The following is a 15,699-nucleotide window of genomic DNA, read 5'->3' on the forward strand; positions in this document are numbered from 1 at the left end:
AATAACTTGTCATTCCTCCAAGCCCACGTCTCTTTCATGGTCATCCATCCACTTATACAAAATTTGTCAAGTCGGCCTTCTCTATTTTATTTTGAAAATAATGACATCGACTAATAGTAATTTTGATAATTTTAACTAAAATAATAATAATTATATTTTTGAAAACTTTTACTAGTAACTATAGTTATGAAAATATACAGTTATCATAAACTGTAAAATTACAAGTCTACAATTAATAACAAGTGTATACACATAAGTCTACAGTTACTAGTAAAAGTGTCCAAAAATATAGTTGTTACTATTTTAGTTCAAGTTCTTACTAGTTGAGATCATTTTCCATTTTTTTTTCACGTGATCTTCGATATAATTTAATATTTTTTTAAGTAAAAGATTTTGGATAATTTCTTTGCAACGTCAAATACAAGTTTTGCTTCGTATGATTTCAAAGACAAACAAATCGATTAGGTCTGAATCATTCACGAATAAATGAATAGGATTTTGAGTTTTGAGGTTCTTATAACTTCTATTACTTTGTTTCTCATTCTCACGCAAGAACTGAGGCAACATAGGCCCATCCATAGCTGACTCTCTCAATATTTTTTTATCCAAATTTAATTTTTTGTTCTTTTATTTTTATCTTAAAAATATATAAATTAGCCTCTTTGAAAAAAAAATCAATTTAGCTCCCTCTAAATTTAGAGTCTCACTACGTCCCTGCTCACGGGTTAACCGTCTCTCAGACACATGTTATATATGATTTTTTCCTTGTTTATTTTAACACATTTTTTACATTGCTCTTTTTTTTCTCTCTTTTAATAAAAATCAATTATATTTTGATTCACATAATCATCAATTTCTTTTATGGCCGATTAAATACTTTTAATAGTTAATAATCACTACTGTAAATCGAAGTAACAAGATTAAAAAGATTTGCACTATAAAACTAAACAGTTAATAACAAGAAATCTACTTCGAAATTATTACGTACAAGAAAACTGGTATTATTGGATTAAAAAAAACAAAAAAGACAACTGGTAATATATATATAAAATTAAATATGAAAACTAACATTTTATTCGGCTAGAGTAGGTTGTCTTGTAGTAAAGCGTGCGAATGTTGGAAGCATGGAAGCAAAGCATCTCTCTCTTTTAAATTCTCCCACATCCATTTACTATTTTATCCTTTTATAAAAATATAGTGACACAAATACTATGAATGAAATTGTTCCACTTTTGTTTCATAGTATTTTGTTACTTTGTATCTGAAATAAAAACCAGATAAAATAAATCTGGGAATACAAATGCTTACCAAAATATTGCGGCTAATAGTCTAAGCCCACATGGGTCTTCTTTGGATTATATTGTTTCACTTTTATCACCCAAAAAAAAAAAATTGAATAGAGAATCCGAGTCTCTCTCTTTCTTTATTTTTTAATCCTTTACCTCTTTTATCAAGTTACCAAAATCAGGCTACGTCGAGCTGGTAGTGTGTTTCTGTGTGTGGTGTGATTTTTAATAAAATAATCTATTAATTTTTTTTTGTTGAATTAAATTAATTAATATAAAACACGCACAAGTCACAAGAAATAGAATCAAAGACTAGGAGTCAGTCTCCAATCAAATAGAGCAACTCTAGTATAGGTTCGTAGGTGCAGCGCAGAGAATCATTCCCCAACTCTAGTAAAAAAAAATATGATCAAACGGCTGAGATAGAAAGTAACAAAATACACCGCCTCATTTTTATATTTATACTATTATTAAATTTACATATAGAGAGTCCAATATAAATGATGCAAAAAGGGTGGTATAAGCTTTTAGGGCACACAAACAAGAAACAAGAAACAACAAACACAGACAAAAAAGAAAAGAATAGAAAAAAAAAAAAAGAAATGGAAATGGGTTTTCCATTCACGAAAGCGCAGTGGAAAGAGCTGGAGAGGCAGGCTGTGATATACAAGTATATGGCCGCGTGTATGCCAGTTCCGGTGCACCTCCTTTCTCCGTTCGCCACGTCATCGTCGGCCACGGTGGATTTTGAAGCCGTACGGTGCCGGAGAACTGACGGAAAGAAGTGGAGATGCTCAAGAGACGTCGCTCCGAACCAGAAATACTGTGAACGACACATCAACAGAGGTCGTCCACGTTCAAGAAAGCTTGTGGAACAAAAACAGTCGACTATCGCCTCCACCAATCACAAGAAGCCACGTCATCACCAGCCATCCTCTTTTCCATCACCGTCACCGTCGTTTTACCCTCATCTTCAACCCAGGTTTTTTATTTTTTTAAGGGTGATTTAGTTAATGTTTTTGTAAAATAGTATATTTTTTATTTTGAGAAGTTGTAAAATAGTATTCGTTTAAAATAAATGAAATAAAAAAATTTGAGCTTAAAATTATTATTATTATTATTATTATTTTTAGATAATAAGTTGTATTTATAATGGTCTTAAAAATATAATTTTGGTGTCAAAAAAATTTGACAAATCAATTTGAACTATTGGGAGGAAAATTTAAAATTTTAGTTATTTTGCTAAACTTTCAAATGGTTATTTTTTACTATTTTCTATAATTTCTCTTTTTTTAACGTTAAATAGTTCAGAGAGTCGGTTGTAAATTAATTTATTATTGTTCTAATTATTGAAGGAATTTGGAGCGGATGATGAGAACAGAGCAACAACAACAACAAGAAGAAGCGCAACAATGGCTTCATTTGATTAACCCAGCGCCACATGAAGAACAGACTTATCTGAACCTGGCTACAGACAATACTAGCCCTCTCTTTCTCAACTTTGACCCTTATAACCCTAGCCACGGCGAGCAAATCTCGAGAAGCTTCATCGACACGTGGTCTCAGACGAAGACGACAGTCAACGACGACCTGAACGAAGGAACTGACGTCGGAGATCTGTCTCCTTCTTCGCTCAGTCTGGGAATGGGAAACTGGGTCAACTCTGTCTCTGTTTCTTCTTCTTCTTCTTGCTCGTCGTGGGTTTCGCCTTTGGCCGAGGTTTTGCGACCGGCGACGGGTTTCTGCGCTGGCTCCGGCGAGACTCCGACAGCCATGGCTTCTTTGTCGGATTTCAGTAACTGAAGTACCCCCACCAAGACCAAACCCGAGTTTGCTCTGTTTTAGTTTTCGGAGACAGAGAGAGAGAGAGACTCGCTAGTTTTTTTTGTTTTTGTGTGTGTGTGTGCAAGCGGGTTAAAACGACAGAGATCTTTGTGTGTGTGTGCGATCTTTGGGTCGTAAGAAAGAAATATTAATTATCATTATTTATGTGTGTTGATAAGAAGAAAGAATTGGAAAAGGAAAGTTTCTTCTTATTGGAATGGTACTAGCTGTAGTACAGCTTTTCTGTGACTTGTATCCAGCGCAACGTGTGAGATATTCATATCACGTGTAATTTCATTTTAATCAGATTTCAATTAAGTTGTTAGACCCGGCCCGGGTAGATATTCACAGACCTCATTTAGGGGATAGTGAGAGTAATTATATTAGACTTAACGTGTTTTGTGGTTTTTCATTATGCGTGTAATTTCTTTTTAATCAGACTTCCGTCACCACATGCGTGTTTCATCATTTCTCCGTTCTTTGTATGTATTATTCAACACACGAAATAAACAAGCACGTACAAGTCTCTCTCTCTCTCTCTCCATAGGAATGTATGGGCAAAACATAGTTGTCTATGAAATAGGAATGTATTCGTCGAAGAAATAATAATCTCATTCGAATTTAGAATGGATTGATGTTGCTCTTAGATATGATTTAATAGCACGTCATAGAATCTCAATAATAACTAGCTGATTGTCTCATCATGTCAAGCTACGATATTTTTAAGGAGGCTCGTTTTTTTTAAAAAAAAAATGCTACAATATATCTTATGAAGATAATTGGCTTAGAAATGTGCTTTAGTGTAGTTCAGGCACATTGACAATCTCATAAGATTGGCTTAGAAATGTGCTTCTTTTTTCCATCATGGATCTATCAACATACTCTTAGGATAGCTTCAAGGCATTCTTTTGTGTTCGAGATTTTAAGTCAACCAACTTCAACGAAATATGGATCATCAAATTCAAAACATAAAATTTCCCTAGAAAAATCTAAATCTTTCTAGTAGTTAACTATGTCATAACACAAAGAGCTAATGACCTCTTACTTACTTGATGTCACACTTCGTCTTTATATTTCTATTACATAATCCTTTATATTTCATGATAAACTAACACAAAAAAACGCCTACGTTTGTGATAATTAGATAATCTGGCAACAACACAAGAAACTTCACTATGACATTATTTTTCTCTGTAGATAAATCACAATATTAAAGTACATGTCAAGCATCCTTACTAGAACTAATATACAACGACGACAAAAAAAAAATATCATAAATTTTTTTTATTAAAAAAAGCTGCTAGGCGTAGTAATCATCCTATAACCAATACCTCATCGGATAGGTTTTGCTAGTACTTGAATTCCTGGGTCTTTCGGGCTTAAAAATGTACCTCTTTATTTCTTTCATCACCCTTCTCTCCATCAATGTTCTAGATCTATCAACAAAAGTTGGTCTACGAATAATGTCAAAGCGTTCTTTTGTGTTCGAGATTTTCGAGTCAACCAACTTCAACGAAATGGACCATCAAAATATATTAAACTAGAAAACTCTTTATTTTTTTCGTAATTAGTCATGAACAAGAGCTAGTGAACTCTTACTTTTTATTTTATTTTATTTTTAGAAAGAACTCTCGCTTACATGATGTCACACTTCGTCTTTATGTTTATCTTTTTATCTTTCTTTCTTTTATTTGATCACACCGAGATATATATTCCTTTCAAGGGCGTCTCCAACGCAACGCTAAAACATCAAATATAGTGTAAAAAATGGTCCAATCGCACGTTATAACCAACACCAAATTTGGTGCTTTAAACAGTGGCACGGCATATTTTGCCGTGCCACTGTACAACACGGCATTGTTTTTTTTTAATTAACATATTAAATTCAAAGGTCTTTTTTTTTTTATATAATTATATACATATATTAACCTTATAAATGTTTATAAAACACAAAAACTCATAAATTGACTACAAAAATATCAAAACAAAGTTCAATTAAAACATAAAAATTTAAATATAGGTTACAAAGTTTAAATTAAACACACAAAAAATAAAATGAAAACTAAAAACACACAAAAATTAGTACGATGTAATCTATCTGTCAAATGTATGTTTTTGTGTTGAATTATTTAAATGTAATATTTTTAGTAATGTTATTTTTATTTATCTTTTTTTATTTATCTTAATTTTTGTTAAATATTGGTAAATGCTAAATTATTTTAATCACTTAATTAAAAAATATCACCATTATAATTATTTATTGAAATATTTATTAATAAAGAGATTGTTTTATTTTAATAATATAATAATGATGAATAATATTTTTAGTGTGAAATTTGGTGTTGTGGTTGGAGTTGGAAAAAAATTTGGTGCTAAATTAACACAAAAGTTGTGTTGAATTAACACCAAATATAGAAATTGGGTTGGGGTTGCCCTTATATTCCTTCATAACTAACATCACAAAGAATAAATAAAACAAAATAAAGCCATAGTTGTGACAACTATAGAATCTGGCAACAAACAGAAGAAACTTTCACTAGGACATTATTTTCCTATATAAATCAATCACAATCATAAAGAACATGCCAATCATCCTTACTAGAACTAATATACAACAAACGACATACAAAAAAAAAAAAAAAAAAAAAAAAAAAAAAAAAGCTGAGTCATTCAATTACCGGTACCTCATGGGCGAGTTGTCGCTATCGGAGCCCCGAGAGTAACAAGACACGCTAGCCCTTCTCACGATCGGACGGCTGCGATTGATCGGCTCAGCGAACGACAATCGCTTCCTAACACTCTGCCTCGGCGCGCTCTGGGATCGAGCCGCAGCCGAAGCCGTGGCCGCCATGTAATTCGGCGTCGTCGGTGCTTCGTTGTCCGATTGATGAGAGTTGCTGTGGTGGTGACGCGTGTCTTGGGCCTTATGGGCCGGAATTGAAATTAAGTTACGTGGGCTGGGCCTGGGCGTGGAAGCCTTGGAGCGAGGGTCAATTTCGACCGTTTTGATTATTGGATTATTTGGATGGTCCCATTTGTAATTCTTTGCCCAATCTTCTGCCTCACTCTCAACTTCTTGTTCCCTATTTCTCCACATCTTTTATTTATGTACCCCCAGAAAAAAATAATCATTATTACAGATTCGCGACTATTATTTGTAGGGTATAGGGAAGCCTATTTCATGGAAAAATAAACAGTTATTTTTTTTTAACAATGTACTAAATAATAAAAAAATTAAATTCGAGAATATTTACTATTTTTATAAAGAATCCTATTTCATAGACGGAAAAAAAAAGTAAATATATATATATTTTTTTTATATTTTTACAATGCAGTTATGAATTATGATACCAATAGCTGACAATGTACTAAATAATAATAATAACAACAATAAATCAATAATCACAATAAATTTAGGGATATTACCTGGTGAGAGAAAGCATAAGAAAGAGCCCTATCACGTCTTAAACCAGCTTCTTTTGTTTCTAACAACAATGCTTCAATATGCTCCAATGTTTGTGAATTATTATGGTCCTCCCATTGCACCGAATCATTACTACTTTCTTCTCTACACTGCATATATATAATACATTGAGAAATTATTATGCATATAGAAAGTGGGGGCCTATATATATACATTACATGTATAGAGACACATATAGAATTTATTGAGTTTCTTACGAGTGATGACTTTCTGTTGTGATGAGTACATGATAACCTTCTCAAGTTATCATTATTGGGACGATGATCACTTAACAGATATGAGTCAACGCTAGTTGCTTGGTCATAAGAAAGTCTCTTGTTGGTCAACCTGTGTCTCTGGTCAAGAACCCTAGCTTGAACTCTCACCAAAGCTTGCATGTACTGAAGAGTTATCTTTGCACGCTTTCTAACATTTTGACCTCTCACCAAAGCTTGTAGCCTCACCAAGCCTTTCAGTGCCCTAAGAGCTCTTCTAGCCTTCAAATAATGTCATAATAATATAATTATAAAAAATAAAAAAACAAGAAGAAATTACTTGAATTAATGTATATATAGCTTACCAAATATCCTCTGAAGGCGGTTTGGATGGATATGGCAGATAAATGTAATGTAGTGATAATTGAGTACTCGGGCCTTGTTCGTAGCCCTTCCTTTTGATGAAGACACACTTTGTTATTATTATTATTATTATTATTCTTATTATTTGTTTGTGCTGTCACTTTAGCACATTTTGGAGTTTCACAGCTGCTAATTATGAGTGTTTCTTGTTGGTAACAAGACTGCTTCTTGAACATCCATCTTCTTTTTCCTCTCTTCTACATAAATATATATTAAATCAACAGAAGCAAAGAAACAAAAAGATTAAATAATTAATCAACAGATACGCATACTAATTTATTTTTAAAGAAAATTTAATATTACAACATACCTTTTCCTCTTCCTCTTGTATATGATCGTCTCTTCTTCTACCACTTATTTTCTCACGAGGCTCTTTAGAAGGAGATCTAAAAGCCTTTTTCACCGCAGTCAACCAAGAACTTCCTCCAATCTTCCCCATATAGATATGTATTATGATATTATTATATATAACTCCCGATCATCAACTCACATATACACACACATATAGATATATAATGTAGAGCTAGAGCTTGTTATTGTATATAATGGAATGAGAGAGTAAGTGATGAGAGAGTGGTTGGTGGGTTTTGAATGTTGTTGTAGAGAGAGGCACAAATATTAATGAGGTTAAAAGAAAAGGGACAATAATTTAGAGTCTGCAACAGCTTGGCTCTCTGCTATTCTCCTATTCACATCCATGCATTTGTTTTTTTTTGCAACATATATAACATAACATATCATATATCATATATAGCTCTTGTATTTATTATTTAATTACTACAAGGAAAAGGAACATGTTGTTGTTTTGTTTTGTAGTGGCATGAGAGCATATTTAATATGTTTATTTTGTTAAGTGTGTGTCAGCGCATTAGAGTGTGTTTTATGAGACAACAACATGAAAAAGAAAAATTAAAGAGATATACGTCGGAAGACATGTATTAAAAAACATTTGATGCTTTGGAGTAATTGATTTGCGGTCAAGATTTGAGTTATATCCACTCATCGGAATTGATTAATTTCAGCTTTTTATTTTATTTTTCGTGTGACGGATATAACATTGAGAAAACAACAGGCTTCATCGCTTTCTTTCCGTTTATGTTTTTTTTACTGATTGAAGTTTATACCGGTTTTATTTTCCGTACAATATTTCTATAATATTGGTAACAATATATATATATATATAACTATTACTCCGAAAGAGAGTGTGATGATAGAGTACTTCTTGAAATTGATGAAAGCTGAAGGAAATGTCTAAAACTATAGGCATTATTTCTGAAGAGTGCTTTGCTCTTTTTTTGACTTTTTTACTTTTTATGTGCCTTGCTTTGCTGGCGTGTCACTAGTTTTGTGAATGAATAGAAAGCGAGTCCAACGGTGTAATTGGGATATTATCCAATGCTTCAACTCCAAAACAAACACTCACAAGCAGAGGAGAGGAGGGTTAGTTTGGTAAATACGAGGTGCTATTTTTGGTACTGTAATTTTGTACTCTATCTACGTAACTGAAACATTTATGTTTTTATTTTTATTTTTATTTTTATTTTTATATACACGAACTCATCCTGGCTTCACGGTTCGGAACCACACGGAAGGAAGGAATTCCTTTACCTGCGTGTGCCTCACGGTATTGCCGTGTACCGTGAGCCTTGGAAATGGAAGAAAAATTTCCGCCACATGTTGGAAGTGGGATAGGAAGTTCGGAAATGATGTCAGGCTTGTTGTACCGTTGGCAAGGAGAGAGAAAGAAAATGGGCTGTGTGTCAGCGTGTATACAAGTAGCAGAAGAGGAAATTAATTGAAAAATAGATGTTTGGCTTCACGTTATTGGCTGTTTTATTTTTAAATTTGATTTTTTATTTTTTTTTAATTCTTTATTGGAAGTTAATGGAAATATGTATTTCCATTAAGTGTAACGGAAATTCCATTTCCATTAAACAATAGAAGGCACCAAAATGTCTAATGGAAATTCCATTTCCAATAAGCAATGGAAGGTGGCTTATTGGAAATGGAATTTCCATTACCTTTCAATAGCCACCTTGAACACGAACTTATTGATGAAAGTTAATGGTGGCCAGTTAGTAGAGACCAGTCAAACTTGAATTGATTCCCCTACTTTTTTTTTTCTTCTTCTCTTTTTAGGTACTAAATCCTAATCTCTCTTACTTTAATAGGTTGTCCATCAAATACAATAAATTTAGTTTTCTTTGAAACCTCAAATACAAGAACATATAAAGTTAGTAGTGTATAATAGACTATAGAGAGCTATATAAGTTGGGAAATGCAAAGTTTAGGTTGGCGCATGTAATTTTTCTGCATGGGCGTTTTTTCTCATATTCAGCTTTTTTGGTCAAATAATATTGGAACTTGGGAACTTTAAATGATTTAGTGAACAAATTAATTAACTTCAATAAAAATAAGAGTTTTGACTCTTGACTAGACTACTATACTAGTATATGAACATTAAAGGCACTTACCAGCTCTTATATTTTTCCTCGTCAATTATCGCTCAGTAAACATCGAATATATCTTTCTTTTATATAATTTACCATGTGATTGATAGTACGTTTTCATATGATATGAATTTACCTTTTATACTATAATGTAACAAGTAGTCTCCATTATATTGAAGTCCGCATTTAATGCCATACTATCCTTGATTCTAAACTTAATTGTCTATAACCTCACGTGAGATGACCAATGTTCAAACCCTAAATGTAAACAAGTATACTCTAAATGTGTATGTGTATGTTAATATATATATATACAATACATACATTATTTATGACGAGTGATTAAAGTCTATTAACCAAATATACAAGTGATAGAAACGTCTTATATTTACAAAAAAAAATAAAAAATAACGAAACCAATTTTGTTTACACAAATTTATAACTTTGATGCATATATATTTTAATTTTCAGTACTGGACTCTCATGTTTTTAATACTTACTCTAATATTAACGGAGCGTTAAAATTCAAAGAAAGAATATCGATTCGAATATATACTCTTTTTAAGCTTAATTATCTTTCTATGATAAGATATTTTTTTTAGTTATATATATACATATGTTTATAAAAAAAAAAAGGGATTGAAATGTCTTTGGAACGACAAACTCTCTGCCAAAATTAAAAATAATATTATGTGCTACCACACCTCTCCTTCATTGGGTTGCTAAGAAAAGTCAGAACGATTTTCGATCCCATGTGATATATCATATATGTATTTATATTTTAGGTACATATGGGATTGGTATATTGTAGAAGAAAACAGTTCTGACTTTGGCTTCAGATTGTGAAGCAAAAACCCATATATGAGTATGATATATGTATGTTGTTATACAGTGGTCCCAATATTTTTGAGCATGGAAAAAAACATCCTTGGTACATTATTGGGATCGAAATAGATGAGGTATGTCTGCACAAAGATGTATCTGGAATTCTTGGGCATAGTGAATTAATAACCTCGGATTTTTGTTTATTAGGCATGTATACTTTTTTGGACTCACTTGATATACGGGCTATAGTATAAAGAGTACGTGGCTGTGTTGGTATATATATCTTAGAATTTCTGATAAAAAAAGAAGAAGAAGAAGATATATATGATACAAATATCTGCTTGTCACTTGGATGGGATAAATCCTTCAGTTTTGTTGCATGTATACGTAGACTTGTACGTAATTCACTAATTTATAGAATTATTCGGTGTCATATCTATAGCTATTCAAAGTTAATAAATTACAAAGCTTAAAATTAACAAATGTTTAAATTATGTATTGTAAAAATATAATTTGCAGTGTAAAAAAAATTAGAAGAACGAAAACCACGAAGAAAAATAAAAAGAATACAAAAGTACAAATTGTTAAGAGCACAAATCATCTTAAACAGTTTTTAAAATATTAACCATATAAAATTAATAAACTGATGACGAATAATTAACGAAAAATGACTTAAATTAATCACACTACTGTAAATATTTTATATATGTATACTGTAAATATATTATACACACATTGTGTCATATATAAATTATTTTTCTTTAAAATCTAATATATTATTAATTATTTCCCTAGCCAAGAGTTAAAATAGCTATTTTCAACTGCTCCGTTTCTATTTATACTATACGCATTAAATTTTAATAACATGAAAAATTTTGTCGGCAAAATACGTTTGGATTTATTAGATATATATGTACATGTGTTCTCTGTAGTACACTCGAATTTAATATGGCAGCATCCATTATTCATTAATATATGTGTTTAAGAATTCTGATTTCTATATCCATCATGGTATATATAATCTAATTAATTTTTGTTAGGTCTTATATACTTGATAATAAATTCTATAATTGTGTCAAAACATAAACATTGATAAAAGTAGTCACAGATAATAATTATTATGAAAATACTCAAAGAACTAATTAACTCAGAAAACTATACTCAACTCAATCATTAGAGAACAATAATAATAGAATCACCACTATAATGTAACTATTCGCAGTTTATATTTATTATTTTTTACAGTGTTTCGGGTAGAGCTTGAGATTCAAAACAGCGCGTAAGGTACATATTGATAAACCTGAAATTTTCTGGAATCCATTATGGGAAAAAAAAAAAAAAACAATACCAGAATGAGAATATAAGGACGATGGCAACTATCATGCGCTGGAATGTTTTGAATAATAAATTAAGAAAGAAAACAAACTCATGAGGTAAAAGAGATATGTTGAACATGCACCGGAAGTAAAAGAGAAAAAAAAAAGTTATTACTGTTAGAATGTTAGAACCTGGCTTCAGAAGAATATATTCTTGCAAATATCATGGACAACAAAGTTGAAAAGTATAATCCTTCAAAAGAAGGACTGGGTTCAGGCGCAGTATAATGTCGGAAAAAAAATATATGGTACAAGTTATATTAATAGTGACATATTTTGTGGCACAATTTTGAGTTAGACCCAGCTGTCAAAATGTGCGAGTAAAATTAGATTTTTCTTTCTTCTAGTTGCAAGATGTATAAAATCAATAATTAATTAGGTAGTCAAACATGCAGTTAAAATGAGAAAATTGAAGTGCAAAGTCTCACATTGAAAAACTAAGTCAACGTGTAAATAGATCATAATTTAGACAATTAATTATTTTTTTTAAGTTGTAACCTTATAAAGTTAAGAAAATGTCTCTCACACACCCAATTGTGAAAACGAATAGTACCAAAATTATGAAGCAATGCTTGCGTTTGCGTATCTTAAGCGGTGTTAGGAATCCCACATCGAAAGTGAATGGGAACTAACAAGAGCTTATAAATGTCATGGGTTACTCATCTCATTACCAATTGGTTTTGAGATGGAACCCCATGATACTTTCACATGGTATCAGAGCCCATTAAGCCCAAACGGGTATCCGAGCCAATTGTTGGGATTCGGCCCAAGATGAGCGAACGCAAAAGAGCCGCCATCTTGAGGGGGCGTGTTAGGAATCTCACATCGAAAGTAAATGGGAACTAACAAGAGCTTATAAAGGTCATGAGTTACTCCTCTCATTACCAATTGGTTTTGAGATGGAACCTCATGATACTTTCACATGGTATCAGAGCCTATTACATTTCTAGGTTATGATAGATTGGATTTGAGAATTGGGAAAACTAACTCTCATCTTGAATGATTGAGAGTGAAAATGTTTATTCCAAAACTAATGAGAAAAGTACAACTAAATGACTTTATATAGCCATGAAACATAAGGAAAATACAATGAAACAAATAAAGAAAAAATACAACTTGTTCAACTTATCGTTTATTAGACATAAACGACGCATATGAAAAACTTGATCTCTAATAGAGCCCATTAAGCCCAAACGGGTATCCGATCCAATCGTTGGGATTCGGCCCAAGATGAGCGAACGCAAAGAGCCGCCATCTTGAGGGGGCGTGTTAGGAATCCCACATCGAAAGTGAATGAGAACTAACAAGAGCTTATAAATGTAATGGGTTACTCCTCTCATTACCAATTGGTTTTGAGATGGAACCCCATGATACTTTCACAAGCGGTGCAAATGCCAAATCGAAATAGCTACGTATAATTGAGAATGGTTCTTAAACGCTTTTATCGTTAAACAGCTACATGTAAGATTTATTTATTAATAAGAATGGACTATGTGAAAACAATTAGTATAGAATATTTATTTAAGAAACAATTGAACAAATTAATCAAAATTTCAACTTAATTTTGAGGTAAAAAAAATTAAAATCAGATTATTACATATTTTAATTATTTCATTAAATTAAAACAAACTTTAACTATTTTACAAATTCATAACTTTAAATTGACTATTTAACTACGTCATCTTTTATATAACTATTATGTAAAAATTACACGTCACCTCATTTCGGTAATTTTAGTTTCATGATTCAATCCCCACTTAACAACAAAAATGCTACTATTTAAAATATATATATATATTATTTTTAAGCTAACTAGTATTTTCTCTTATCATCAGCCATGAGTTAAATATAGAAGAGTAGCTTAACTACACGCACATAGCAAGAAAAGAGGGATTACTAGCTAAGTCGTAACATTTAAAATCTGGCAAGATATAGAATGAGAATGGATAAGATTGAAGTTCCAGATAATATCCTTAAGATAAAAAAAATAAAAATTTAAAGGATTTCTCCGGAAGAAATTAGAAAGGAGTAGAAGAAATTGCGAGGACAGGTGTTAATATCGTAAAAGGTCTCCAGAAGTTTCAAAAGCGGTCTAAAAAGTTCAAGACCCATCTAAAACCTTCCAAACTAATATCGTCCCATGAAACAGTCCAAATAAACCCAATCGAATGCGCGCCTATAAATTAAGCAAAAGAAAAAACGTAACAAATCAAAATCACCACAAGAATAATCAAACCCTACAACACCATAGTACTACACGCACACACTTTTAATTATATTCAGTTCAGTTAACAAATTTCTACGAATATATCTATATGGCTTCAGTGACGTTGATGTCTCTGCCAACTTGCTCGCCAGCTAATTTGAGACTACCAAGGAATGGTGTGACACGTGTCACTCCTCTGAGGCGGAGCGTGGCGGTTAGGGCTCAGGGCGGCGATCAGAGCAAGGACACTTCGGTGGACGTGCACGTAGGTAACCAAAACAAACAACCCACTGCCGTGGAAAAAAGGCCTCGCAGACTCGCTCTTGATATTTCTCCTTTTGGTGAGTCATTAATGTCACGTTTGTTTATATTTCATCTCCTCTTACTAATCATATCTCACTCAATAAACGTATGATTCAAATTAAATTACTTGATTAGTAATTATATTTTATTAAGTCAATAATCATAATTATACCAAAGCTTATACTCGAGTTCGAAGGATGTCATTTAAAAATTCCTAAAAAAATATATATGGTCATGATTTAGTGCACATGAACTTACTATTTTATTTATAAACAAATTTAGAATTTGGCTACTAGAGTCAAAATTTGAACTACTGGTTTTTAAAAAAAAAAAACCAAGACCAACCTCTTAAAAGTTAAAGAGCTAGGGATTCAAATTATTGAGCTTATACCTTTATGAGTGACGCCAAAAAAATTATACCTTATATAATTGATATTGATTTTAATCTCTTGAATAATAAATGTTGTTTAATCGCAGGGTTACTTGATCCAACGGTGTCGCCGATGAGAACGATGCGACAAATGCTGGACACGATGGACCGGCTTTTCTTCGATGATTACTCGCCGGCGTCAGTGGTGGGTCCCACGGGTCAGCCACGTGGCCAAATCCGAGCGCCGTGGGAGATCAACGACGGAGATCACGAGATCAAGATTCGTCTCGACATGCCCGGGCTCTCCAAGGACGACGTCAAAGTCTCGGTCGACGACGACGTTTTGGTTATCATGGGAGAGCACAAGGCCGCGGACGACAAAAACGACACGTCGTCGAGTAAGAGCTACAGCTCGTACGACACGCGTTTGAAGCTGCCGGATAACTGCGAGAAGGATAAGATTAAAGCTGAGCTCAGCAACGGGGTTTTGTACATTACTGTCCCCAAAGGTAAAGCTGAGCGTAAAATTATTGACGTTCATGTCCAATGAGACTGAAAGAGGAAGTCCTCTTTCCGAAGTTCAAAAATTTAGTACATTTGTACAATAAATCTTATGGTGTCTTTGGTGATTATAGTGTTTTATTATAATATGTGATCTGTTAAATTTTTGTTTACGAAATGTTATGTTTGCGTGTTTAGTTTGTAAATGCTAAATGGTAATAAAATATTTAATTAGAAAAAAAATAAACAAATATATCTTTACAGTAATTTAAAGATCTGTATCGTGTTTATTAGAATAAAAGTCTTTTCTCCGACCTTCCATTTAACTAATGGGCATAAAAACGCATATTATTTATCGTTTCTCCTTGATCGTCTCGATTTTGGTTTTGTCGTTTTTGACGATTTCCGTCTTGTTTCTCTGCTGTCGTTTTCCTTAATATTCATCGTTTTTTTATTC

General features: G+C 32.4%; 3 protein-coding genes across 4 annotated transcripts; 2 read left to right on the top strand and 1 right to left on the bottom strand.

The window, feature by feature from the left end:
* Positions 1-1,837: 1,837 nt before the first annotated feature.
* On the top strand, positions 1,838-3,320 carry GRF7 (growth-regulating factor 7). Its single transcript, XM_089603523.1, has 2 exons — positions 1,838-2,268; positions 2,642-3,320. The coding sequence occupies exons 1-2, from the start codon at positions 1,889-1,891 to the stop codon at positions 3,087-3,089; spliced, it is 828 nt and encodes a 275-aa protein (XP_089459649.1). The 5' UTR covers positions 1,838-1,888; the 3' UTR covers positions 3,090-3,320.
* A 2,236-nt stretch (positions 3,321-5,556) lies between these two features.
* Positions 5,557-7,939, bottom strand: LOC149380458 (protein IQ-DOMAIN 18-like). Its single transcript, XM_089602428.1, has 5 exons — positions 7,522-7,939; positions 7,154-7,408; positions 6,792-7,070; positions 6,537-6,683; positions 5,557-6,207 (listed from the first exon to the last, which is right to left on the bottom strand). The coding sequence occupies exons 1-5, from the start codon at positions 7,648-7,650 to the stop codon at positions 5,785-5,787; spliced, it is 1,233 nt and encodes a 410-aa protein (XP_089458554.1). The 5' UTR covers positions 7,651-7,939; the 3' UTR covers positions 5,557-5,784.
* A 6,076-nt stretch (positions 7,940-14,015) lies between these two features.
* On the top strand, positions 14,016-15,413 carry HSP21 (heat shock protein 21). Of its 2 annotated transcripts, XM_089603128.1 has the most exons (3): positions 14,016-14,112; positions 14,221-14,409; positions 14,849-15,413. In XM_089603128.1, exons 1-3 carry the CDS (start codon positions 14,031-14,033, stop codon positions 15,289-15,291), a joined length of 714 nt encoding a protein of 237 aa, XP_089459254.1. In that variant the 5' UTR covers positions 14,016-14,030; the 3' UTR covers positions 15,292-15,413. The 2 variants fall into 2 exon arrangements, with proteins under 2 accessions (XP_089459254.1, XP_089459255.1); XM_089603129.1 differs by having other exon boundaries at positions 14,035-14,409.
* Positions 15,414-15,699: the final 286 nt, after the last annotated feature.

The sequence above is a fragment of the Urtica dioica genome, chromosome 12 (genome assembly GCF_054948205.1).
Source record: "Urtica dioica subsp. dioica isolate 48M chromosome 12, U.dioica_male_clone48M_v1_H2, whole genome shotgun sequence".
In the NCBI taxonomy this organism is placed as follows: domain Eukaryota; kingdom Viridiplantae; phylum Streptophyta; class Magnoliopsida; order Rosales; family Urticaceae; genus Urtica; species Urtica dioica.

Excerpts from the sequence above, each read along its gene's own strand:
- GRF7 (XM_089603523.1), top strand. The coding sequence starts at position 1,889 with ATGGAAATGGGTTTTCCATTCACGAAAGCGCAGTGGAAAGAGCTGGAG. Across the intron at positions 2,269-2,641 it reads TACCCTCATCTTCAACCCAG|GAATTTGGAGCGGATGATGA; the intron begins GTTTTTTATTTT and ends TAATTATTGAAG.
- LOC149380458 (XM_089602428.1), bottom strand. The coding sequence starts at position 7,650 with ATGGGGAAGATTGGAGGAAGTTCTTGGTTGACTGCGGTGAAAAAGGCT. Across the intron at positions 7,409-7,521 it reads TACAAGAGGAAGAGGAAAAG|AAGAGAGGAAAAAGAAGATG; the intron begins GTATGTTGTAAT and ends ATATTTATGTAG. Across the intron at positions 6,684-6,791 it reads ACAACAGAAAGTCATCACTC|TGTAGAGAAGAAAGTAGTAA; the intron begins GTAAGAAACTCA and ends ATATATATGCAG.
- HSP21 (XM_089603128.1), top strand. The coding sequence starts at position 14,031 with ATGCGCGCCTATAAATTAAGCAAAAGAAAAAACGTAACAAATCAAAAT. Across the intron at positions 14,113-14,220 it reads TCAAACCCTACAACACCATA|CTAATTTGAGACTACCAAGG; the intron begins GTACTACACGCA and ends CTTGCTCGCCAG. Across the intron at positions 14,410-14,848 it reads TCTTGATATTTCTCCTTTTG|GGTTACTTGATCCAACGGTG; the intron begins GTGAGTCATTAA and ends GTTTAATCGCAG.